Source organism: Barbus barbus (assembly GCF_936440315.1).
Source record: "Barbus barbus genome assembly, chromosome: 36".
Taxonomy (NCBI): domain Eukaryota; kingdom Metazoa; phylum Chordata; class Actinopteri; order Cypriniformes; family Cyprinidae; genus Barbus; species Barbus barbus.
In genome coordinates this window covers 14,203,203-14,230,185 of record NC_136714.1, presented here as the reverse complement: position 1 = coordinate 14,230,185, position 26,983 = coordinate 14,203,203, and the positions used below count along the sequence as shown (strand labels likewise).

Genomic DNA, 26,983 nt, shown 5'->3' with positions numbered 1-26,983 from the left:
AGATATTTGATTATGAAGTGCTTCTTTTTGATGACATTTGGATTTCTGGCTAAATTGTGAGGCTTTCATTTACTGGTGATGTTACAGCTCAGTATGATAGTTGTAGAGAAAGTCTGAATGCATGGTATGACTTGGATCAATGAAAAGACTCTGTATAATTAGAGCCTAATCATGGGATCACAGGGCTTCGTCAAAATTCATTATGAAAGATATTTACATTTATATATATATATAAGTCTCTTATGTTGACCAAAGGCGCATTTGATCAAAAAATTCATAAAAACAGTAATAGCGTGAAATAATATTATTGCAATTAAGAATAATTTTCTATTTTAATGTATTTTAAATGTAATATATTCCTGTGCAGCCAAAGCTGAATTTTCCATAGCCATTACTCGAGGCTTCAGTGTCACATGATCCTTCAGAAACATTTCTTATCAATGTCAAATTCTGCAGCATTTATTTGAAATATAAATCTATTTTTTACTAAAAATGTAATGCATCCTTGCTTAATAAAAGTTTTTTTTTTTTTTTACTTAACCAAAACTTTTTTATTCAAACAAATAATCCGAAAAAGTGTGAAGAAAATGAAAGAAAACTAAATGAGGACAAAATAAATAAATAAATAAATGTTGAAGTATGTGGATACCCAATGAGCCACAGCAAAGTTCATTTCAAATCTCCACTGGAGCACAGTATCTGTTGCTGATTGGGCTTCTTTTGAGAAAGTTATTAGAAGTGGGCAATGACCGCCTGAGTCCAAGACGATAAAACAACAGAAGCTTTATCCTGAGGAAGTGAGGTAATTGACTATGAGTGCAAGATCAAGTGTAGCCACCGGCTCAACTCATGAAGAAAACGGCGGCATATCTCCTTCTCGCACCTGTGCTGAGAACAGTGAGGCGTAAACCGACAGCGCAATGCGTTCTCCGACTGCCTTTGAACATTCTGAATATGAGCTGTACACTTCTAACCTTTTGTCATGGCCAACAGGATCGAAACCCCAGTTCTGCTGCCTGCTCTTGTCTATGATTGTTGTTATTCCTGTGCTTGTACTGGTTTGAAAAGGAAGATATGATAGAAAGATAGCGTGAAGACACAAAAGAGGCTTATTTTGGGTCATTCTTTAAAAAGTCTTCCACTCTTGAAAATGTCAACACTGATGGAGACAAAAGGAGTGGAATCAATAACTGCTGGTTCACTATATGGGTGTCCGCACAAGAGACAATGTTACTTGTGCCCTAGTGGCCACAGACTCATCCCTACCATTGTTTTTGACTGAGAATCTGAGACCGTCTCCCTCAGTGGTGTTGATGGGACAGATGACCCTCTGAAGTCAATCCAGCTATCACACTTTATTGTCTTGGGAGATTTCTTCAAACCAACAAGCATGACTTCTTGTGGAAGAGATGTGTTGCGGCACTTCGGCCCTTAGGGTCCTCACCTCAAACCCCTCAGAGACGCGTCCTGTCCTCTCTCCGTCCAGATTGCTTTTGCTCTGGTATTTCGCTCATAACTCAAGGTCCTGGCATCCTGCAGAGCTCTGTTTGCTCTCATTCTCTTTTCTCCACCTCTTGTCTTCATTTAGACTTTGAACACCAGAATTAAATGTCAGCTTTGGGTTTTGGCTTTGCTTTGTGCTTGTGTGAAATAGGGCTGAGCAGTGATGGAAGGATGTTAGGCATGCCTGTTACATCAGTATTCTTTGATTTGTGTTTTCCGCCCAATGGCTTTACTTTGAAACTCTGAAACTGAAGCAATTCCACAGTTGTGATTTTTAAATTATTAGAGGATGCATTATTGGAAGTAGGATAAACTACTTTATTGCTACTCATTTAAAAAAGTAGCAACCATTCAACCTACTAACTACATGATTAGAAATGTATACATTTATAAATTATAATTGTATTATATAATTGTATAAGGACTTTATAGTAATATAATGATATATAGGAGAATGTATGTGGTTATGTCTTCAGCTCATTGCGAAAATAGCATGCTACTGGAAAAGCAACCTTATTGTTTAAGCAGCTCAGCTACTGAAAAATGTAGTCAAGTTAGTTGTGTCACTACTTTTAGTTACTCCCCAACTCTGGAGGCTGAGGTGTTAGATTAGATATTCTTTTCAATTTGCAAGCCAAAACTGTAAACTACATTGAGGCATGAAATAGGGAATCTAATGAAAAGTTACATAATGGTCTGCGTATTTGAATGTGATAACTTCATTTTAAGGTAACTGGATTAGAGTGCGGCAGTGCAAAATGAGAGAATATTCAGGTTTTTTGTATATCAGGTGGCGAAGAAGTATCATTTCTGTGGGGGAAACTGTTCAGCGGAACAGCAAAGCTGATAGGATCTTTCATCATGTCTTCTCACTGTAGTTTGGCAGAAAGTATCCACTCCAGCCAGGTGATTTGCCCCATTTCAAGCAAAAAACATGCTTAGTGCATTGTCTCAAGACTGATGAAGCTCTTTTCCTCTCCCCCTCTCTCTTTCTCTCTCTCTCCGATCTCATATTCCGCAACACCACCTCCAGCAGCCTAAGGTGTGAACCCTGAGAGCTCACAGCAATCCTCCTTCACCACAGGAGAGATATTTCAGAAACTTGAGACCGTGGACTCTTGGATGAGTGTCAGATCCGACTAGCGATTCATTGTAGTAGCTGGCGGTGGAGTACGATGCAACGGCACACAAATTGAAGTTATTCTTTATTGCTGACCTTGGATGATCTTCCCACAAATGCCAGTGCAGAAAAATCGGACCGCATCTCAGACTTGGTTCGTTCGGATCAGATCAAAGTCGGCTTTTATCAGTGCCCGATGGCACTCGCTTTTGCCACTTTCTGGAGAACGTTCACTCGCTTTCCATCTAGCTTCAGTTAATCATTCCTTCACTCACGCACTCGCTCACTTATCCGACTGGGTAATTACGTATTCCGGTCTCTTATTCTGCAGTCATAAACGTTAAACAGGCATACTGTTTATGGTAATGATTCTTCCATAAGCACCATGCAATACTTGTAATTATATGACTCCGTCTAGTCAAATTGAGATGAGAGCAAATTTCTAGGGTTTCATTAAGATGGCAATTTCTTGGAAATACTGAATATTCTGGAGGCAAAATGGTTGCGGAGATTAGAGGTTGCTTGAGAATTACTCATTTCTAAACCATCTGCTTCTCGAATTACATATTAGCCAAACTGTTGGTTCACAGTGGACTCTTATTGAATTACGGTGCAGTCATTGTGTTAAGGGTGGCCCAGCACACCTCCGAACGTGGAGCGATCGCGGGCCTCAATCTTCTTTCTCATCGCCCTGGCTGAGCTCCGAACACCCCTTCATTTATCTTCAGGCTGTAGAGGAAGGAAAGGAGAAAGAGGACATTAAAATCACTTGAAGCTGGATGGGAACAGACAGTGCTGTCCCTGTCTTCACTCCATTTGTTAAGTTATGTTAATCTCTATCAAATCCATTCAGTGAGAGAATGACCCAAGCAGGCAACAAACCGGCAACAGTATCTCACAGCAAAGTGGATGCGGGAGGAGGTTTAAGAGGAAGAGCCATCTCTCCCGTTCCTAGTCTGTTTATCCCTTCATCCAGTACACATTAACACCTTAATAGGAATGTGTGTTAAAGCACAACTTTAGCCCCCTCCCTTCCTTTTGACAAGCGTGAATTAGGTGTCAAGCAGATTCCCTCTGACTTTAATTGAATCTGCCTTCCCTCCGAAAAAAGGGAAATCTGAAGTCAAAATAGCCTATTAGGTTTATCAAGTAATGTTTTGTTGGGTTTGGCAGTTAGCACCGTAGCATCATCCCTACATCCCACCCCCACCCTTCTCACACAGGAGTTGTTTATGAGGTGAGATTGGGTGGGATGTTGTACAAGCACACCGCTCTGTGCTTTCTCGCTTTTCGTTATCCTCTAATAAGTTGTGGCCTGCCGTTTTTGTTTTTTGAACTCCCCCAGGAAATCCTCTCAGCTCTCGGGCTCAGGCCACATATGAGAGCGGGAGATTGCCGTGGGTAAACAGGGAAGGCTGATCAACTCCTCGTGACTGGATTACCAAGCGTCGGATTGCTCAGTCGAGACATCCTTCCCCTCGCTTCCTTTCCCTTCTCATCATGTTTTTTTTTTTTCGAGTGAGATGTTTGAAGTGGGAATGAGCCCATGGACTGATAAAACAGTACATAGACCGTGAGATGTAGCAGGGAGATCTCATGCTCTCCTCCCTGTTGGGTGTTCCCAGGGGTTGATTTTTATTAAAAAAAGAACAGATTTCAACTTTTTCTATTATGTTATGTGAAGGTCACATTAAAACAGTCTCAGAAACTTTTAACCATTCCTCCACTATTTATGTTTGCTACTTTTAAGATGTTTTTTATTTATAGATTTTGTTGTTTTACCCTCATTCACACCCAGACTTTCAAAATTAAAATAAGAAAATTTTCAAATTTACGGGAAAAAACAGGCAAGGCAAGACTATAACTAAACTGGGAAATCTAGGGCAGGCTCCGTAAAGTAGCTATTAACTAAACAGTGATAAATGCTAAACAATACTCGGCAGTTTGAGAAGGATCTGAAGGGGTGGTGTAATATAAGGTGCGTTCACGAGATACCAACTTGTAAAAAGCGTTTACGTGGAACTCATAATTACAACTTGTGAACTGGGACTTTTCTGAGAGCTACGGCTTGTAAGTTACCACGTGACCGCTGCACCTCACACAGAAACAGAAGAAAACGGCTGCGCTTTCAAAGAAAGCTATTACTGCTCTAAAAAAGGAGAAAATAGATACATATATAGATACTACAATGTACTATAATAGAAAAACATGTTCATACTGTTATTATTTTCTTGTTGTTGTTTAGGTTAGCAATAACAAATTTATCCCCATCATTAATAATAACAAACAACAAACAAACGGTTAGTATTTAATTTTACCTGACACATTTTCTGTGTTCTGCAATATTTAGCAGCATACAAATGTAATTTAATGTGTTTTACAGCTGCCAGTAACATTCTTTCATGCGGTCGTGGGTTCATTTTGTTTACTGTCGCTATAGAAACGGATAATCCCCAGTCCGAGGACAACAGCACCAAGTTGAACGTCACATGTTGTCATCTCGGAATTACGGTAATTACGACATAGCGTGAATGCAGCAATAGTGTGTGTGTGATTGGTTACAGCTGTGTGTAATTAGTGCAATGGATGATGGGGAATGCGGTCCAGAGTGACGTGTAACAGTCTGTGTGGTGTGAGGGTCAATATGATGGAGGGGCAACCTCTGGTGGCAATTGGACGGAAGTCCACAAACCGGATTCGTGATAATTATATCTTGTCATAAATAACCAAAATTAAAATTTACAGAGTTACAATGATTTGAAAAGTGTTATAATTTATTAACTGTGGTTACAATTATTCATGAGATTGTATAATGCAAAGGTGCATTAGAAGACATAATTAATGCATTAAAACTACTTTTAAAATGCATTATACTTAAAGGCTTTAAGTGTTACCAAATATTTTTTAATTTGCAAAAAGTATAAAAATATTAATTGTTTATGTTTAGGATGCATAAAATGCTAACTATATTTGACCATTTGTTTAAAAATGTTAAAAATGTCACTCCCACAAGATAATGCTATTAAGCACAATACATCATTTGAAATGTGGTGGAATTTTTTATTATTATCAGTTAGTTGAAAGTCCACAAGGCCAAATGTGCCCATATTTAAAGAAACAGCCCTTAATGTGAACAGAAAAGTGTGGCACAAATCTTAGGTGTTGATAATTAACAGTCTTGGTGACATGGAGATATTTCATGTCTTTCGTTGGCCAGCTCTAGAGCGATGTCCCTGTCTATTTTCTCTCAGTACTTCTCTTCAAACTCTTTAATTTCCGAGGCGAGTGTGAGATATTGATGAAAAATTTTGCTCCTCCTTTGCTCTGTGAAGAACCAATCAAGTCCATAAACCAGCATTAACTTTGGGTTGTCATGGATCCCTACACTTGATCAATAAACTTCACATATCATTACGCTGCGCAGTCTCGGAGGCCTGCCTTGTTCTCTGGCTGAAATGGAATAAATCTTTGTTAAAAATTGCTTGTGATTCGCACTTTTAGTCTCGAGGGCAAAGTGTATTTCTTCAGTTCTGGCTCCAGACAGCTCACAGTTTGTGCCAGATTCGTTTGAGTTATAGTCAGGACTGTAGTTGACAGAATAATATAAACAACAAGGCCTGTGTCTTCAGAGCTCCATTGTCACACTCGTAAATGTTTAACCAGTTTCACTCACGCTTTCTGTTTGCATCAGTTCTGTTTGTTGGTGCCTGTCTATAGTTTGTAGGTCTTATTCTGGATAGGTGGATTTCAAAGATACTTCAATACCCATTGCAGGCTGTATTTCAAATGTCTTACACATTACAAAACAGTTTTGTCTACATATGTAACTTCAGCATTCATCCATCTTATATGTTTTACTATATTGTTATGTGTTCCTCTTTTCCTAACTAAATTCTCTTCTTTCTCCTCAAATGTTTTTTTTTTTCTAAATGTACTTTTTAATATTTCCAGTTTCTCATTGTAAGATTAATACTAATGTGTTTTGTCTATTAAGGAATTGCAGAAAGAATATATATGTGGTTATGTGTAACTTGTCTAAAAAATGTAATTTTGGTGCGCTTTCAATAGAGCCAGTGCATAATGCTTTCATAATATCTTATAATTCAGCTCATAATCAGCTGTATGTTATTTAACCATAGCTATAATACAGGTTAATTAGATACACTAGCATTTATAGGCTTTTTGAAAAGAATTAATAGTTTTGTTCAACAAGGATGCATTAAACTGATTAAATTAAACAGTAAAGGCATTTACTGTATGTTCCAAGAGATTTCAATTTTAAAAATGCTGTTCTTTTGAATGTTCTATTCATTATAGGATCCTGGAAAAAAAATCATCACTTTTCACTCATCATCATTACATTTCAAAATATATTCAAATAGAATAATGTTGTTTTAAATTGGAATAATATGTCATATTACTGCTTTTACTGTATTTGTGATCAAAGAAATGCAGGTTTGGTGAGCATAAGATGCTTAAACATCTTACCGACCACAAACGTTTGATATTGTACATATTTAAAGCGGCCTTATAATGCACTACACAGTATTAACAGGCTTGATATGCAGTGTTATGTTTACTGTTTGTTGCTTCTGTTGCAAATAACACATCACCTCTTGACTTTCTTCTGTCAGATTCACAAGCAGGACCAGAAGCACAGAGATTGGACCATGCGGTTATCGGTGGAGTGGTGGCCGTTGTGGTCTTCGCCATGTTATGTCTTCTCATCGTTTTGGGACGATACTTTGCAAGACACAAAGGTAATTCAGCCCCCAGACTTTCTTGCGGCACATTCCCAAGGTCAATAGACTTTCTAATTATTTGGAATAAGATTCTGGATTGGTGAAGAAGCCATCCTGCCGTCGAAGCTCTGCAGGTGCTTTGAATTGGCCCGTGGCTACGACCACATTAAGGCCGCTATCCCTCTGAGTGCACCGCACTGTTGTGTTCTGTAATACTGTAATATTTTCATCAGGGCTACTGCCTTCATTATCACACCTCAGACTGAGAGGATGGGAATAATCCCACTCAGAAATGAAGTTTGAAGTGGATTGCTTATTCCCACCACCTTGTAACACTTTCCAAGGTTAATTCTAAAGCGCAAAGTCAAACTGAACCCAAACCTGGAGAGGATTCTATGGAAATTTCCTGAATTATTAGCCACAAATAACAGGTTTATTCTTCCGAGCGTGTCAGACTCCGTTTTCGTCTCTTTTCTTGTTTGTTTTATCTAATAGCGCTCGATCTAGAAGGTCAGATTTCATCTGCTGTGCTGTAATCAAAGTGTCCCCATCACGGGGTATTAGTTTGGGGACGTATTACCTGTTGTTCTCGCACATGAAAGACAGTATAACGCAACTAAGTGCAGCCTGGTGAAATTAATGCCTTATTTATGGGCAGGTAAAGTCCCTAGAATCGACCCTCACTCTAAATTAGAGAAGCTGCTCTAGATGGTCTATAAGCTCTTTTAAAACCCTGCAATTGCATCAATCAGAGGCCCTCTGAAGATATTGCTTTTATCAACACATTTTTCTTTGAAACCCACACAGGCACCTACTTCACACACGAAGCCAAGGGGGCAGACGACGCGGCGGACGCCGACACGGCCATCATCAATGCCGAAGGGGGCCACAACAACTCTGACGAGAAGAAGGAGTACTATATCTGAGTCCCGAGGCCTCTGTTGTTCTTACTATTTTCTTTTTCGTTTTGTTTTTGGCAGGAGGGGGTGGGGCATGGGGAAACTGAGATAGTTTTGGTTTATTTGTTTGTTTCATTTTCTTTCCTGGGGATCGAATGACGTAGAATGCTACACAGGCAGCTGAGAAGATGTAGGTATTTGTGTTATACAGTGGGATCAGGGTCAGGGGTGGGGTTTCGGGATGGGTGGGAGACCAGACGTTGCCAGACATGAGTGTAGAAAGCGTCACCACACAGCACCTCCCCAACTGCTGGTATTTTTCGTTCATTTTCAACCATTTGCAGAAAATTCTGTGCCTTGTTCTGAATTTCTTTTCTTAGTCATGCTTTAAACGCCATCCATCACGTCACACCTTAAACCCCCCTCCCTGGAAATACACAAACACCACCATCTCTGATTATCAACTTTATCGGCTTTCCTATGAAGCGCACACCTCAATACATTCCCCTACACTGTGGGCATCTCCTTCAAAACATCATATCCTCTGTACTAAGAGCAGGCCTAGTCACATAACAGCGTTTTGATTTACTCAATCCCAAATCATCGGGATCATGAAGGGAAGTACAAGCAGCTTCCTTCCTTCCTTCCTTCCTGTCCCCCAACAAGTTGCTGAGACCGGCGGAGAATTGATCCTGAACGTTGCACCTGTTTTCATTCTGACAGGCCGCGTCTGTTTCGCAGCAGTATACTTTTATCCTTGGTTTACTTCATTTACTTGAGTTTTTTTTCCAATTACACTGTATGTCCCAGTACATCTGAAGCATCGCAACTGCTCAGAATGAGCATAGGTGCAGATGAACGGTTCCTGCTATGCTGCACCTACGGAGGCTTATCGTCTCATTCTGCTCAGCTAGACACAGCCGAAAGCCCTTGCAGCTATTTATTGTTTCGGTATAATGATGTCTTAGGTTTTCTCAGCATTTTCATCCAGAAACGTTTTCGCACATGCCATAATGACGAAAGAGTCGCCATCACTGAAAAAGGTCTAAATGCTGTGGCTTACATTTTGTTTTTTCGTCTTATGCTGTAGTTTCCCATGCAGGGCTGGTAAAGTTGACCCTCTAGCACACATAAATAACTACCTAAAATTGTGTCAAAGCGAACATTTTAGAGCCTGTTTTGTTAGGCTCATGGAAGGAAGCACCACAACCATTATGTTTATAAATGTACAGAGAGGGAAGATTTGGAAATTATTTGATTGCTATAACTTTACTACCTTAAAATGCATTTTAACAGCCAAAAAACATCTGCATTTGTGTATGTCGTTTGTAGGCGAGTCAGTGAGGATGTGACATTGATGTTAAGCAGTCCAACAAGTGTGTAATGGTATATGATTGCCTGTCAAGTTAATTGCCTGTTTGTTCTTCCTCAGAGGAAACAGTGGCAATCGCAGCTAGCTTATCCTAGTGATATTAATATTTGAATATAAACTGCCCAAATATCCCAGACTCCATGGTGCGAAAAAGCACCACGGCAACATAATTTCCTCTTGAAGTGTAAACAATGTGTGTTTTATTGTTTATAATTGCTGTGAGATGCTCCTCCGGGTTCCTGCTTGTGCATAATAGTCCTGGGCTTCAAATGAGGTTAGTTTGAATGGAGAGTGAAACAGTCTTTTATTACCAATACAGTTTGAAAAAAAAAAAGCGGAAAAAGCTTTTAATAACATTCCAAATATTTTAGGAAAACTGTCTACGATGTAATTAGCCGCATTTGTGGATTTTCCCCTATATTGTCAACACATGACGCTAACCAAAAAACTCAAATATCATGCTCTCTTCGCTCCTGTGAACGCATTAGACATTTCACCGAAGCCTAGCTGCAAACGTAGCGCCCATTAAGGGTACATAATGTAAGGTGGCTACGAATTCTAACGTACTTTTCCTAAAGAGAAGTATTTCTTCTCATTTCCTCATGACTCTCTCTGTAGTGTAAGTGAACTTAGATGCCATAGTTTAGGCCCTGCTGAAATCAACCTCAGAGTGTAAATAAAACGGCGAGGTTGAGGGGGGAAACACACTCTCGTTTGCTTTATTTTCTTATTTAAAAAAAAAAAAACACTAGCATTCACTGAGACGTTTTAGCGTATGTGCATTAACCATGAGAAACACTTTTGGACGCGTTTGTTTTTGCGTAGAATACAAATCCGAGGGAATGTCTTGCAGCTTTGATGGTTACCGTTGCAGTTGAGATATACAGTTATGTGGCTTGTGCTTAACTAGTGAGCATCATTTAGCTTTGGTCTGGCAGCTTCTGAACAGGATTTCAGACATGCCTTCTTCTCTTTTGCATATGTGAGAGACATGACATCAGTATCCTAATTTGTGGTATTTAGACTGGGCCGATGTACATTTTGTTCAACTTGTTATGTTAGATCTGTTTTAATATGATTAATGTGGTTTAATCCACTCTACTAGGCATCTGAGGATTTAAGACAGAAGGTCGACGGGAGGATGCGGTTACGCCAGTGATCTATTTTGTCGTCTGTCTCTTGTACAGCAGGTCGAATTGAAAGTGTCCAAATATAACTGCTGGTTTTGAGATGTGAACAGGGTTCGGTTTCAGCTCTGTCATTTCTGTTGTCGTGTTTGTTGTTTTTGTTGCTTTACTAGTGCCCCTTGTTTGATAGTGCAACAGTGTTACTGATGGAACTTGATTTGATTTCTTTTATTTGAACTTTACAGCTTCATTTAAGCCCTGTCTCAGGTTCACGTACAATACACTGTATGTTTGCATCTCAGGTAGAATGCAAAGTTACAGCCCCCGATTAAGAAAGTGGAAATTAAATACAAACCGGTTCAAGCTGGATCTCAAATCAAATGGTGAATTTTACATTTTGTGTATTTTTTTTTGTTGATGATGTTTATTTGGTGCACTGTGAAATGTGTACGTAATGTACACACTGTTAAGTATTATCTTTTTTAGACCTACTTCACACAGAGAGGACAGGAAAGGACAAGCCAACTGCTCCCATGTAATGTAGTTATTTTACAAGTTTTAGAAGAAGTCTGAAGGTCCACCTGTAAATCTAATCATCAGTGGGGCGTAAGCAGATCATATGATATAAAATTATACAAATTCACCCCCAATTTGGCAAAACGTAAAATAGTTATTAATTTCCACGAGAGTGTGTTGGGGCAAACAAGTACCAATTTTAATTAAAAGTCGATATGTTTCTCGTTCTGGTTCCAGATAGTTTGGAAAGTTTTGAACGTTTATCATTCATTGTTTTTAGGTTGGTTATTTTTTGTTTTTCTGCTGTACTTGGGCAATGTTACTGTGTATTAATGAAGAAAAAATTATATCCACATTCCCATACACATTTTGTATTTGTTCATATTAGACATTTTTACAAAAAAAATGGAGAGTTCTTGTCTTAATAAAAAAGAAAAGAGATTAATGTTCAAAGTAATGGTTGGTTTTGGTGCTATTATTTCCTGTGTTACATGACATGAAAATCTTCATCTTTTAAAGGTAAAGTCATACTTCTGAAAGCACAAGCGAAAAGACCTATTTTTTGCTGTCGTCAATGATCTACAGTGCAGCGGGATCTGAATCTATTTGAAAACTGACAGAATCTCATCAGGAAAAGGTGGTATGTTTGTCTTACAGGATACTTGTGCCATTAATATTTGATATTAACCATCTTCCATACAGGTTTTTCCTCACAAACCTTCAAAGAATGTTACATCTAATGTTCCTAAAATATTTTTAACAATTCAGCTATTGCATCTTTGGTATGTTCTATTAGACCAGTAACTGTATGATCAAGTGATCATTTAGAATTCTGCACACAGAGTCTTTTGTCGAGCTGTGTTGAATTTGCTTCCAAATATGCATTTGTAAGTTCATTCTATTTCTGAATACATCAAGACTGTATACTAAAACACCCCAGGATCATTTACGGGCTTTTAACGTTTACTTCTGCTTTAGAGCGAGTTCACGAAATCCAGTCAAGGCTCTCGCTTTCGCATCTCCTTATTATCCTTGGCATTCTCAGCTCTGTCACACTTCTGCATTATGCTTTTATTCTGCTGAACTTCGACCGAGGCAGCCTACAGAAAGAACATCTCTCTTAGGTATAGCACGCTTCCCGCCGCTTCTTTCTCAAGCTGTCTCATGCCCGCACCCTGACCTCGCCGCCCAGTGGCAATCTCAGTGACACAATCTGCAGATGCTGACCTTGAGTTGTAGCTTTTTTTCTTTTTTCTTCCCTCTATATGATGCCTGGTTTTTGATTGCCTGAGCAGGAGCTCAGCACCAGGGTTGTCACACTGCCAAGGCTCAAAGTCACCCTCTGCTCAGATAGGATGGATCTCAAGGTACAGGCAGAGAGGAGCACAGTTGTCACGTGGAATCATCTCCGTTCCAGAGAGAGATGGAACCAGATCTGGGGGAGAAGAGAGTGCTTCGTGGCTCAAGGCGATGGCAGGATTTCATTATGTCCTGTAGCTTTGCTAGATTACAGCAGAGCCTGTAAAGTTACACTATATCTGGATTAAAAATCACATTTTAATACTTTTTGACATTTTCTTGAGCTGATGTGATGGAGTAGCTCTCAGCACAAATCATTACGATTTAAAGCGATATTGCACACAAAAATTATATCATCGGTTACGCACACTTATGTTATTTCAAAACCCTTCTCTTTTCGTTTCCATGGAACACAAAAACAGAATTGTGATACTTTAGAAGGAAATAGGTCCTGATTGTTACAAAAAGCACATAAAACTAAGATTGAATAACTAAAATTCTTCTTCTGCTTAGACTACTGAACCTAGTTACCCCTCCTGCAGTATTTTAAATAAAATTGTGAGCAGTCATTTGAAACAGTTTTCAGTTATTTTCATTTAATGTTTTACATAATTTACATTGTACACTGAACAAAATTATAAACGCAACACTTTTGTTTTTGCCCCCATTTTTCATGAGCTGAAAGATCTAAGACTTTTTCTATGTACACAAAAGGCCTATTTCTCTCAAATATTGTTCACAAATGTGTCTAAATCTGTGTTAGTGAGCACTTCTCATTTGCCGAGATAATCCATCCACCTCACAGGTGTGGCATATCAAGATGCTGATTAGACAGTGTAGGAAGAACTCTGCTTATACGCACACACAATTTCCAGACAACCTGGCGTCGGCTGGGATATCCTCCCTAACTGCCAGCTCACCATTAAGTCGCCGTAAATTCAAAGACATATCGCAAAGGATGACGTTTTTACGGTCGACTCGAAATAGACAATTTCCAGACTTTCCAAACCAAAGACTTTTACGACCCTGCATATCACGCACATTCCAAGAAAACGCGCGCCTTTTTTCTGTTGCACTCCCTAAAACAGACAAAGGAATTCAACTGGTCCATGTTGCTATTGAAACAAAGAAAGAGAACCACACCTTGGAATTAGAAATGAGTCTTAAAAGGGGAACAAAAGTTATATTCGTTTCTGCTACGGAAACAAATTATACTCAAACAAAAACACTATATACCATATTAACAACCTATATATATATTAAAGGATGTTTTTGGTTTGTGACATTTATAAGCTGGTTGTGTGAACTTATGTAATCTTTTTCATGTAATCGTTTTTATATTCCTGATCACTAGTTGTTCATTATCACATGCTCTGATTATTTAGGATCGTTTAATCAATGCCTTAACTACGAAATCGAATATAAAGGATATTTGTATTTTGGTGCCTGTTAAACGGCTACTGTTTGGTCTCGGATGAAAGCTGATTTAATGAATAATAATATTGTGGTATGAATTAAATCTTATCTGTTTTTCATTAACGCCTATTTACAAGATGAATGGAAGTCTGCTGTTATAAGTTTTTATGTGATAAAATACTTGCGCAGATAATGTATGCAACACGCAGCTACGCAGGGCGGGGCTCCGCTCACAGAGACGCTTGCGATTGGATCACGCGCCCAAAAGGGCGGACCCCAAATCGTCCCGTTAAAAACGGATACTCAACCATGAGAGTTGAGTTGGAGAAAAACCCAAGGAAGGCTCAGCCACGCCTCGCTCGTCTCTCGTTCTGCTCACGCTGCAAAGCGCTTCTGGCCTCTAACATCACGGCGAAGGCATTGCACAGCGATCAAAGTTAAACTTCTAAGAGCTGACAAAGACTTCCTGAAAACTTCATCACGTCAGAACGAGACCCTCCAATCCCTGAAGAGTATTTTGGTCACACGACCGACCGAACAGCCAATCCGAACGCGGCCCGCAAAGAACTGAATTCACCTGAGGAAAAAGCCTGAATTTGAACCGAAGGAAAGACTGAGATCGGAAACAACAAAAGGCACAGTAAGACAATTCTCTTGAATCTGCCTGCAACTGGTGATATTTATCTTTTAAGAAGTAAAGATAGAGTTCTTGCGTATGAATTCCCTCAGGTTGAAAAGCTAGCATTAAAACCTAAGTCTCTCTCTCTTCAGATATAAACAACTCGCTCCCATTGCAACGTATGTGTGTGTTCATGTCTGTTTATGTTGTGTATTAATGTTGTGTTAGAATAGTGAATACAACTTTGACCTTATTAAGAAATCTTTGTCTGTGTTATGTGATTTAACATGTCGTAACTATTTGCCAAAAAGATCGCGTTTTACCTACGCTCATTGAGCTAACTTAGCTAACTCAATTTAACTATTTGATTTATTTTAATCGTTGGCCACGAATGAAATAAACAACGTGTTAAAAGATAACTGCTGTTATTAATGCTTGCTGGACAAGTCGTTAACAAGGCATAAGTTGTACATTCTGATTAATAACAATTAATCATATGAAGATCAACTCTTAAGAGTGATTCCCTAAAAGCTAAATAATAAAATAAAAATATTTGTGAAAGGATTAAATTCCTACAGATATAATGGTGGAGAATTTTCAAGCTGGCATTAGTTTGATTTGAAAAATTCATAACATATTAAAAAAGTTGTGTTTTTCTATTTTTAACCGGAAAGAAATAGTTCATACACAGAGAGTCAAAGTTGGTTTCACTAGTCTGTACATGCAAGTTACTTGTGGCAATGTGTTTGTGGAATGGAAGTGCAATGTGTATTTGTGTTGTTTAAAGATATAGCTTAAAACTGCAGTAAGATTAAAAGATGTCCGTGAGACATGTAAGTCGCTCATAGCGCAGAAAAAGAAAGGAGAGAACCTAAGCATGTTCCTTTTGTTATCTCTCATAAAGGCCTTGTTCATAGAGTGATAGTCAAAGTGCGTTTCCCACTTTCTAGGCACTTATGAAAACTAAATCTCCCTTGGCATTAAACATTAACGTAGCTACTTAATATTTTCTGCCACTTGTAAATTCACTAAAGAAGTGAAGTCAGCGCGTGGCACTCAGAAGGAGGGGCCAGAACGCGTCTGTAAAGGGGTTATTTTATAGTATCTGATTTTGTAAGTGTGATAAAAGAATCCACTGTGTTTTTCTGTGAAGTCACGGGAAGTGACGCAGAAAACTGGCCCGCCGTGGTCAAACTATTAGATTGATAATTAATCTGTGGGTTAATTTGATTCGGTCTAAATAAATTGAGATTGCAGTGCTAGAAAGAAACTAATCTAAAACAGTGCTGTGTGGCTGTTGAAACCTGAGATACCCTGAAACTAAGTGTGTCATGGTAACGGCCTGAACCGGAGGTAGTCGGAAGACTTGCCCGGAAATGTTCTAGTGCGCACGCGCAGCCGCGAGCGCCATTTTGAAGCTATTGTAAACAAATAGCATAGCATTTGAAGCTAGTAGGTAGCATTAAAGCTTAGCCGAGCTGGTAGCATTGAAGGCTAGCGATTAGCACCTAGCATTTTGTGGGTTTGAATGCAGTGTGCTATGCCGTGTGTGTGTGTGTGTAAACGGTTAACTCTTTCACTGCTGAACTCTAACTCACGCTTCACGTGTTCACTTTGAATGTTGACGTCATTCCTCCCTCTCTTGTGCATTATTAATGCTTTCTCTCCTCCCTTTTGAAAAGATTTTAACAAATACAGATGTCGATAAACTATTGTTAATTCTATAGGAATAGTTATATGCCAAAGCAGTTAATTCTATAGGAATAGAGGCATTTGGTTAGGATTGTTCTTCTCCTTTGGAGTTAGACACAGTTAATATCAGACCTTAACTTCATTCAACCTGATAAAAGATAATTAATTCAATTATAAGTGCGCTCATGATTTTAGGATATCAGTGGGTGAATCGCTATGAAATATTTGAAACTGATAATTTGATTTCATCCCAGATTTGAAATTAAACTCATTTGAAAATAATTTCAGCTCCGGATTCCATATAGACTGATTGAGATAATTATGTGTGCTCTGATAATTTAACAATAACATTAAGATCGTAGTTATTAACTATCAATGTGTTTGATTTTCAGGCCCTGAAAATTTTAAAATTTCCTTTTATAAATTGAGATTAATTTGTTCTGAAGGTTCTGATGGCACAAGGAATTAGTAACCTGTCAAATTTAGGGATGTGGAAGTTGTAAATTAATTTCATAATTAATTACGAATTGGAAAATTCTAATTAATTTAATTAATTACAGTTCCTGTTTCATATTGGTTTCAGTTGCAATTGTGCTTGTAATTTTAATGACAAACCTCATTAAGATCTTGATACTTAACTGCAACTAGGAAGACTATTATAATATTTTAATATTATAATCAAATATATATATCCCTCTGAAAAGTTCATCTGAATCGATCCTATCAATTTTAATGATGACATCATGAAAAATTTAATTAGGAATCTCTATTTATAATTTGAAATTCTAAATTCAAATTGCAATTAAGTTTGTTCTGTCTACCTTATTCTCAATCCTTTAGTTACTTAATTAACATGGGAGTTAATTTAAATATACTTTTGCTTAGGTCAAAAAAGAACTTAGACTTCTAATTAGCCAAACCCTTAGGTGTATCGACTCAACAGCACCACCGTGCGGCCATACTTGTTATTAATCTTGATATTGGGAGTAAATTCTAAAGCTCATTTTTTCTCTTTTCTCTCTGCCACTATCTTCTGATTTGACTACTGCTACTAGTTGCTGGGATTTTGCCTGAGGGAAATCATAAACAGAACTATAAAGCTATCAAGCAGGTATTTGGAAACTTGAGAACGGCGTTTCAAAATTGTTTTCATTTTACCTTCCTCTTTGTGAAATCCTACCCCACTAGGCCGAAGCAGGTCAACGAAAAGGTAGGCGTCAGCGAGATTTCCAACACACACGAGGAACACGATAACAGGCGTTGCGGTGTCAATCTTGCCATTACGGGACCAGGGCTGTAACTGTTATTATTCTCCTTCACCCCGGAGAAAAATATTAGCAATCACAGACTTACAAAAAAAAAAGGAAAATCTAATATCAGAAAGATATATTTTGTTTGAGTCCCTCTCCCTCATTTTGGCTTAGCTTAACCTTCGCCCTTGAAAAAAAAAAAAAAGAGAGAAGGGCTTTCTTTTACAGAAAACGGTGAAGCATCCGATTATCACCCTGTTCCTCGCTCTGTCGGGATTTTTCATTTTCTTTATCTGTTCTCTAGCTGTTCTACCTGTGTGTGTGTGTGTTCAATTTCTCCCACAGAAGCAACGAATTAGAAGCACGCACACCCCCCCCCCCAGAGGATCACAGTCACAGAGAACCACACTCAACACTAGTACACACTCAACACTAGTATACACTCAACAGTGCATATCTACACTCTTTTGGGTGTTGATTTGTTTTGTTTGGCTTCTTTTGTTTTGGTTTGTTTTGTTTTTCTCTTCAAGGTCTGTGTCAGTTGCGGTTGGAAACTTCCCTCACCCGTCAGAACATGTCTGGCGCAACGGAACATGTCGGTCACTGGGAGGATCTGGAAACATGGCTAAGTGCTGCAACCGACAGCCTCCTGCCTAAAGCCGCTGAAACACTGAAACACCAGACACAAGACCAGCTAGATGAAAACATGACAAGTCTCATGGCACAAGACCCAAGTCAAAGCTACAGTCACAAAGAATTAGCCAAGATTACCGGCTCCTTAAGTCACACACTCATCGCGACCCTCAAGTTGAGCGACAAGAACGCTGCACAGCTCCAGCAGGAGTTGACACGCGCACAACGGCGCATCGAGCAGCTACAACTGGAAGCTCAGGAACGATGGGAAAAATCCGATGAGGTGAACCAAGGCGCTGAGGAGGAAATCAAAAGGCTAAAAGAAACCCTAGCAGCTACTAACAAAGAAATGCAACAAGTCAAGGCAGACTACGCTGATCGGTCCGAAAAGCTACAGTACGCGGAACAGCTGCTGGCGAAAGCAAAGGCCGACTTCAGGGACAAGAATGGACCGCGTGGACGTCAACGCTCACCTGGACGGCATTGGGAAAAGACATGGGACCAGCCAAGGCCTCATGAGAGTCAATGGGAAAGATCGTGGAACCAACCAGCCAAGCTCGTTTGGAAACTCAAGAGGAAAAAACTCATGGGAATCCAACGGAAACGCCAAGGGAAAACGACAAAGTCACCCTGGAGCGACTAGCCCAAGGAATCGACGAAAGAATTCACAACGATTCCAAGCTGACCGAGCTCAAACTGAATCCACGCAAGAACAAAAGTCACCACCGTGTTTCGACTCACAAAAATTGATGGAAATGATGATGAAAGAATTCTTCCAACGGAAAGAGGAAGATCGGAGATGGGAAAAGAAAGAGAAACCAGATTCAGCCTGACTAGCGGCCGGACGAGAAGGCAGCGACCAGCTGGCCCAACCAGCCATGGAGAACAGCACTCCTTCATCTCACTCTCAGAGAACTGCAATCACAATAACTTCAGATGGACACAAAACCCATCTGAAAACCCAGCAACAGAGTTAGACATTAACTCAACACTCAAACCTCTAGATCACAGCGGCGTCCAGCAAACACCTGCTGATGAAACCACTCAAGTTCCTGAAAGTGCTGCCTTGGTCGTCTGCCACTCCTCCGAAGAACACCACATCAGCCCTGATATCCTAACCGTTTCCTCCCAAAATCCAGTCCCTCAACTCCTAGGCGATCTCATTGAGAAAGGTATAGCGAAAAAGTTTTACCTCTCCATCATCATCGAACGACACATCAGAGTCGAAGCCCTTCTTGACACGGGAGCCGACATCACTCTAATGTCCACCGAGCTCCTCGAAAAGGTCCAAGAAAGAACAAAGGGGACTAACAGAACTCTCAGACTCCACAGATGTGAGCTGGACCTCCAAGCATATTCCCACACGGGCCTCCAACTGAAACATGTGGCCCCAATCCACCTAACGGTTGGATCAATGGATCTCGTCCATCCAGTATACGTCTCACCACTCAAGACGTATCCACTTCTCATTGGGAAAGATCTGCTTAATCGCTTCGAACCGCTGATAGACTTCAAGCACCTAAAGATGTGGACACAAGTCCGCGAGCCTCTGCCCTGCCAGTCATTAGACTCCAACGAGTCGCAGTGTCAAGTCACAGACACCACCCTCAATCCAGCGACTGATGATGCAGTAGCAAAGCCTGTACCTGGATCAAGCACAAGCAACAAAGACCAGGACCCACTCCTATGCTCACTGCAAGAGCCTGAATCAAACACAGGCCCCCATCGAGTCATGACTGCAATAGACGTTCAAGGCACATCAGTGTCCGACGCGACACTAGCCCTGTGGGCAGAGAACTCAGCCATCAGCCTGAAGCTATTCAGCACAGTGAAGCAAAGACATCAGAGCCTACCACATGTCGCTAAGCACAGCCGCTTCCCTCTCAGTCCCTGGGCAACAACCATGGCCACCTCCAAGATCATCTGCGCTCTGGACATACGATGGAACAACAGACAGCTGAGTCACTACTTCCTCGTCATTCCAGATCTACCGCACGACATCTATATTGGAGCGGATATCATGGTCCGGCTCAATGCTTACATTGACACTGTGAACGACGTCATATGGGCTCCTCTGTCACACCAACTGACAACTGCAGTCAACCTCAAGAACCTCCAATCTGGTCAAACCATGCCCGATGCATGCGCTATGATCACGGAGCAAGAAGCCATAATACCTGCCTACAGCAAGAGTGTCAGCGTCCGCCTCAACATGCGACCTGGCCAAACTCTCAACAGTAAGCTAAGCTTCTTCCAACCTTCCAGGACCTGCCTGAAACTAGGACTGACCCTGGAAGCCACACCTCTCATCGAAGTGTCATCTCGTGCTGTGTATGTGTTATTCAACAACTGTACGGCCCAAGACATCCACGTTCCTAAAGCCAATCACCTGGGATGGCTCATCAGCCAGACATTCCATGACTTTGAACTGATGGTACCTGTCATAGGCCCTATACCAGCACATCTAATGCCAGACGAACACGAATACGACGACACCGTAATGTTCACAAAACCTCATGGAATCATTGCCATCACTTCCATTCTGCCGGTGTCCAGAGAAAGCGTCTGTCGATCAGAACTAACAGATGACACTCATCTCGCTGTCTATGCTGTCTCAACACAGCCTGCGACGGAATCACCTCCACAAGTGAACACCGGGGTCCAACGCCCCTCAAATGACTTAACTGCAGAAGAACCCTACACCGGGTTCAACGCACAAATTCAGCAGATCCTGAGTGAGGCGGATGCCCTTCACAACGAAGTGGATCGCCAAGGACTCAAAGACATTCTGCACAAATACCGAGACTCTTTCGCAAAGGATTCTCTGGATTGTGGACTGACCAACATCCACACGGTGCGTATCCCGACAAACCCGAATGCGCCACCCACATTTGTGCGACAATACAAGATTCCAATAGCGTCATATGAGCCAGTGCAAGAAATTGTTGACTCCATGCTGGAAAAGGGGGTCATCCGGCCCGGCAACAGCACATACTCTGCCCCGATATGGCCAGTCCTAAAACCTAACTGCAAATGGCGGCCCACCATCGACTATCGCAAGTTGAATCAACAAGTACCACTGTCACGATGGCCTATGACCCAATTGGATCAAGAAATCCCAAAAATCAAAGGCTCGACGATCCTGTCAACACTGGACGTCGCCTCCGGGTTCTGGACGATCCCTGTCCACCCCGATGACCAACACAAGTTAGCATTCACCTTTGGCAATCGACAGTACACCTTCACACGGTGCCCCTTCGGCTATGCCAACTCACCAGCTGAATTCAACATCTTTCTAAACAAAGCATGCCCTGACGCCAGAGCTAGAGGCAACCTTGTCTATGTCGATGATATTTTGATGAAAAATTCAAATGTTCAAGATCACCTTAAGGAAATTGATCACGTCCTAAACCAGCTGACAACGGCAGGAGCCAAAATCGCTCTTCACAAAGGACAGTGGTGCAAAACCAAGGTGAACTATGTCGGACTGCTTGTCGGAAGAAACGGCATCGAGCCACAGTCTAACCGCACTCAAGCCATCCAAAGCATAAAAGCGCCGACTAACATCTCTGAACTGCGGAGCTTTCTGGGAGTGTGCAATTACTCGCGACAGTTCATCGAAGACTACGCTGACATTGCCCGACCACTAACCTCCCTCCTGAAAAAGGATGAAACCTTCGTCTGGACGGAAGCCCAGAACACCGCGATGAGCCAGCTCAAACAGCGCCTGTGCTCTGCCCCGTGTCTAGCTTACCCAGACCCCGGAAAAGAATTTTACTTGGATGCTGGATTCTCCAATCATTGCCTCAGCGCAGGCCTATACCAGCTCCATGACAAAGACAAGCGAGTGGTCGCTTATGCCAGCAAAACGCTGCTTGCCCCAGAATGCAAGTACTCAGACTGCGAAAAAGCTTTATTTTGCACTGTGTGGGCTATCCAGCGTTTCTCGAATTACATCGGTGCACAGAAAGTCATCATCGAGACTTGTCACCAACCTGTCACCTTCCTCAACAGTCAACGCATCAGAGATGGCGTGGTGACCAACGCACGCATAGCTACCTGGCTAATGACACTCCAAGGACGGGACGTTGAGGCACGATACGCCCAAAACTACAAATCATCATTGGGCAACGGGCTAGCAGCCTGCCAAAACTGTTCAACGGACACGCTGCACACACCAGCGGAACCCAAAGAACCACCACAACCTCAAATGACGAATCACAGGTACTTCGAGGAGAATGTGTGTGAAGGAATGCCCACAGCATATGTCGATGGCTGCTCCTACAACCACAAGGGCAACTTACAAGCTGGAGCGGGTGTGGTCTGGCTCAACAACGACCCTTGCCCACCGCAACAATTCAACTTAGGCCCTCGCTCATCACAATATGCTGAAATAGCAGCCATCCTCATTACACTGCAAATGGCCGCAGCCCACAACATCAAAGAACTCCTCATCTGTACCGATTCAAACTACGCCCGTCTCAGCTTCACCTGCCATTTAGCTGGATGGAAACAGAATGGATTCAAGACAGCTAACAACAAACCTGTCAAGCACCAGGAACTCTTCCAAGCAAGCGATGCCATTGTCACTGAACACGACATTATCGTTTATTGGAAAAAGGTTCGAGGTCATTCACGTCAACCAGGACAAGACAAAGACCTCAATGACCAAGCCGATGCCCTCGCCAAAGCAGGAGCATTACACGGAGAGTCCTGGACATTTCAATCCCTCCCACCCAACCCAACGGTGGCAGCCATAACCCGCCTCCAGCACGCCACTGGCGTTCATACCCCCGCCTCCTCCCTCGTTACCCTATCACCTCAGTTCACTACTGACGATCTGCTCACCCTCCAAACTGCGGATCCCACTCTGCGAACTATTGCGGCTCACATAGCCGATCCATTATCTAATCCTATTTCCACTTCCGACCTGACTGCGTCCTCTGAGCTCCGCACGCTCCACTCCATCAAGCACATGCTGCATCTGAGAGACGGTGTTCTCACATATGTCCCTGAGCCTCTCACTGCGCCAAAGCTCGTAGTGCCTCACGGCCAAAGGGGGATTTTGCTGACACACGCACACGATGCACCATGCGCTGGACACCACGGTGCCAAGGCCACATACGAAACCCTCAAGCAAGTAGCATACTGGCCTGGCATGCAGCAGGACGTAGCGGAATACGTAAAAGGATGCCTGGTGTGTTGCCAGTTCCAACCGGCAAACCCAAACCACCGAGCCCCACTGCAAAGAAAGGGAATGACCTTCCCATGGATCGGACCTCCAAATAGACTGGGTAGGACCCCTGCCACGGTCAACACGGGATAACAAATACTTCCTCACCGTGGTCTGCGAATTCACAAAGTGGATAGAATGTCTCCCAGCTCCCAACGATACAGCAGAAACAACAGCCTGCCTGTTAATGAACCACATCTTCTCAAGATTTGGACTGCCTTTAAGGGTCAACTCTGACCGTGGAACCCACTTCACCGCTGCAATCATGCAGGAAGTGTGGAAACTCCTGGGCATACAGGCCAAGCTCCACATAAGTTTCCAACCGATGTCCTCAGGGCAAGTCGAACGTGGTAACCGAACAGTGGTCAGCATGTTAAAGAAGTATGTGTCCGCTAATCAAAAGGATTGGGATATCAAACTTCCACTGGTATTGATGGCCGCTCGAGCCACCCCTCACCGGTCCACCGGAGTACCCCCGTTCACATTGATGACAGGGAGAAACATGACGCTACCACTGCATCTGCTGTACCAACCCGGTGACCTGAACCTTGTCACTGCCTACACCACTCACCAGTACCTGGAAGAGTTGCATCAGCACCTGAGAGCGACTTTCGCCTTCGCGCAACAGCAACTGCAGCGAAGCGCCGAAGGTCGTAAAGCCTACTACGACCAAAAGGCCTCTCACCATGAGCTCAGTGTCGGAGACAAAGTGTGGTACTACCGCTTTGCCCAACCAAAGCAGAACACTTCCCATCGCCTGGCAAAGAAGTTCTTACCTCGCTGGACGGGACTCCATGAGATAGTAGACAAGCTCTCACCTGTCGCCTACCGAATCAAAATCAGCCAAGGGCGCAGCGAGCCAATACTTCGATGGGTCCATCGAAACCAGATAAAGAGGCACCAGAGCTCCAGCCGACTGGCAAAGGGGGAAGATCAAGCCCACTGACACAGACCGACACCCATACGCTCTACATCACACTAACATAATTTCTGTTGTCTAGGAAACATATAGCGACCTCGCTTAAACATAACACATACACTCTCTCCTCAGCTGCACTACTAGGGCCAACCTCTAGTAGAGAGGAGTTACTCCACACATGTGACACTCGTTTGCGGCCTCACCTCATTCGGTGTCCTTGTGTCTCTTTGTGTATCTTTTTGTTTGTCGTGTCTCTTTTATGTTTTTCCCATTTTCCTTTTCTCAATCCAATCTCTCTTCTCCTCTAGTCCCCTCATCAGGAAACTCCCTTTACAAATGCCTTAAATCCAGGTCCCGAAATTGAGATTGACTCCCTTTAATAAGTCGTTGTAACTCGTTGCGAGAACCGTGGTCAACCGATCCAGGTGACCGGGCCATTCTCCTCAGTTTAACCATTATCGACGCTAATAACATTTACCGGCTCAAAGATGTAGTGAACGTGGGATTTTGGCAAAGGAACACCTATGTCAAAATCCACACTCCTGAAGTCGTTGCGTATCACGATAACAACGAACAGTTGTATCTGGCCCCAAACCTAAAGATGTGTACGCTTACGAAGGACATTCACTTCCTTTGCCCGAGTAAGCCTTTTATCCGCGATAATACTGAGGGCCTCTGCGGCCTAGAATCCATAAGGCCCGACACTAGCTGCCCCGCCGAAGCGACACCACGTTCTCAAGTTGAGGTAACGCAAGCCGAAATTATCGGAAACCGATGGCTGGTCAACACCCCAGCGCGAACGGCTACCCTCACATACGATCAACACGACACCGCCACACGCATTATCCTACCTAACCAAACTCTATGGATCACGGTCCCTAAGGGCTCGATCCTCCATATCGACGATTTGGCGTTGTACCACCTTACCGACGACGAGTATCAGGCTGAAATCGAAATCTCACCTTTCTTCAAACAGCACTCCTTCAACCTTGATCCAGAATTGGAAGAAAGGATCAGGGAGGAAGGAACACAACTGATTGATTTAACTCCCGTCGATACAGCTTTAGAAGCTATCGCTCGCCTTCCGCCCGCTGGCGCGTCGATTATTCGGTCTTGGTCTGCCGCTGACACAGCGCTTTGCATCTCTACTATTGTAGGATATGTTGTGACTTTGACCCTGGCCTTCCTCCTACACAAACGAGTGAACGCCGTTCAAGGGTCTTGCAACAAATGCACGTCAGGCGTCCCGCGCATTTTCCGACGTGATAAAACTGACCAAGAACCCGAACCGGAGAACTCACTTAACCTGATTGAGATCACGCCTGTACCGCCTCGTCGAACCCCGGACAACTAAACCAATCAAAATAACCCCACTTCCAGTAATCCAGTTGTCTTCTCAAGTTTCTAACCGTACATTCCAAAATTACCCTGCACCAGGATTCAGTCAGTGATGGAGATGTTGTTTGTGCCTTGTGTGTGCCTGTTCTCCCTTCTTCTTGTTCCAGCGCCCGCTAACGTTCACAACGGGAACCTCACCGAGCGAAGGGGGATATGTAGGAAGAACTCTGCTTATACGCACACACAATTTCCAGACAACCTGGCGTCGGCTGGGATATCCTCCCTAACTGCCAGCTCACCATTAAGTCGCCGTAAATTCAAAGACATATCGCAAAGGATGACGTTTTTACGGTCGACTCGAAATAGACAATTTCCAGACTTTCCAAACCAAAGACTTTTACGACCCTGCATATCACGCACATTCCAAGAAAACGCGCGCCTTTTTTCTGTTGCGCTCCCTAAAACAGACAAAGGAATTCAACTGGTCCATGTTGCTATTGAAACAAAGAAAGAGAACCACACCTTGGAATTAGAAATGAGTCTTAAAAGGGGAACAAAAGTTATATTCGTTTCTGCTACGGAAACAAATTATACTCAAACAAAAACACTATATACCATATTAACAACCTCTATATATAATAAAGGATGTTTTTGGTTTGTGACATTTATAAGCTGGTTGTGTGAACTTATGTAATCTTTTTCATGTAATCGTTTTTATATTCCTGATCACTAGTTGTTCATTATCACATGCTCTGATTATTTAGGATCGTTTAATCAATGCCTTAACTACGAAATCGAATATAAAGGATATTTGTATTTTGGTGCCTGTTAAACGGCTACTGTTTGGTCTCGGATGAAAGCTGATTTAATGAATAATAATATTGTGGTATGAATTAAATCTTATCTGTTTTTCATTAACGCCTATTTACAAGATGAATGGAAGTCTGCTGTTATAAGTTTTTATGTGATAAAATACTTGCGCAGATAATGTATGCAACACGCAGCTACGCAGGGCGGGGCTCCGCTCACAGAGACGCTTGCGATTGGATCACGCGCCCAAAAGGGCGGACCCCAAATCGTCCCATTAAAAACGGATACTCAACCATGAGAGTTGAGTTGGAGAAAAACCCAAGGAAGGCTCAGCCACGCCTCGCTCGTCTCTCGTTCTGCTCACGCTGCAAAGCGCTTCTGGCCTCTAACATCACGGCGAAGGCATTGCACAGCGATCAAAGTTAAACTTCTAAGAGCTGACAAAGACTTCCTGAAAACTTCATCACGTCAGAACGAGACCCTCCAATCCCTGAA

General features: G+C 42.2%; 1 protein-coding gene across 5 annotated transcripts in view; it reads left to right on the top strand.

Annotated features, from left to right (window-relative positions):
* The window catches only part of LOC306855829 (cell adhesion molecule 1-like), a 353,210-nt gene extending 341,476 nt beyond the window's left edge, over window positions 1-11,734 (top strand). For 3 of the 5 annotated variants that reach the window (XM_079394726.1, XM_079394724.1, XM_079394728.1), the window contains 2 exons: window positions 7,258-7,383; window positions 8,173-11,734. In XM_079394726.1, the coding sequence (XP_079250852.1) occupies window positions 7,258-7,383; window positions 8,173-8,291 (245 nt within the window). In that variant the 3' untranslated portion in view covers window positions 8,292-11,734. The remainder of the gene's footprint in view (window positions 1-7,257; window positions 7,384-8,172) is intronic. The other 2 variants (XM_079394727.1, XM_079394725.1) reach the window with 1 other exon arrangement.
* Window positions 11,735-26,983: the final 15,249 nt, after the last annotated feature.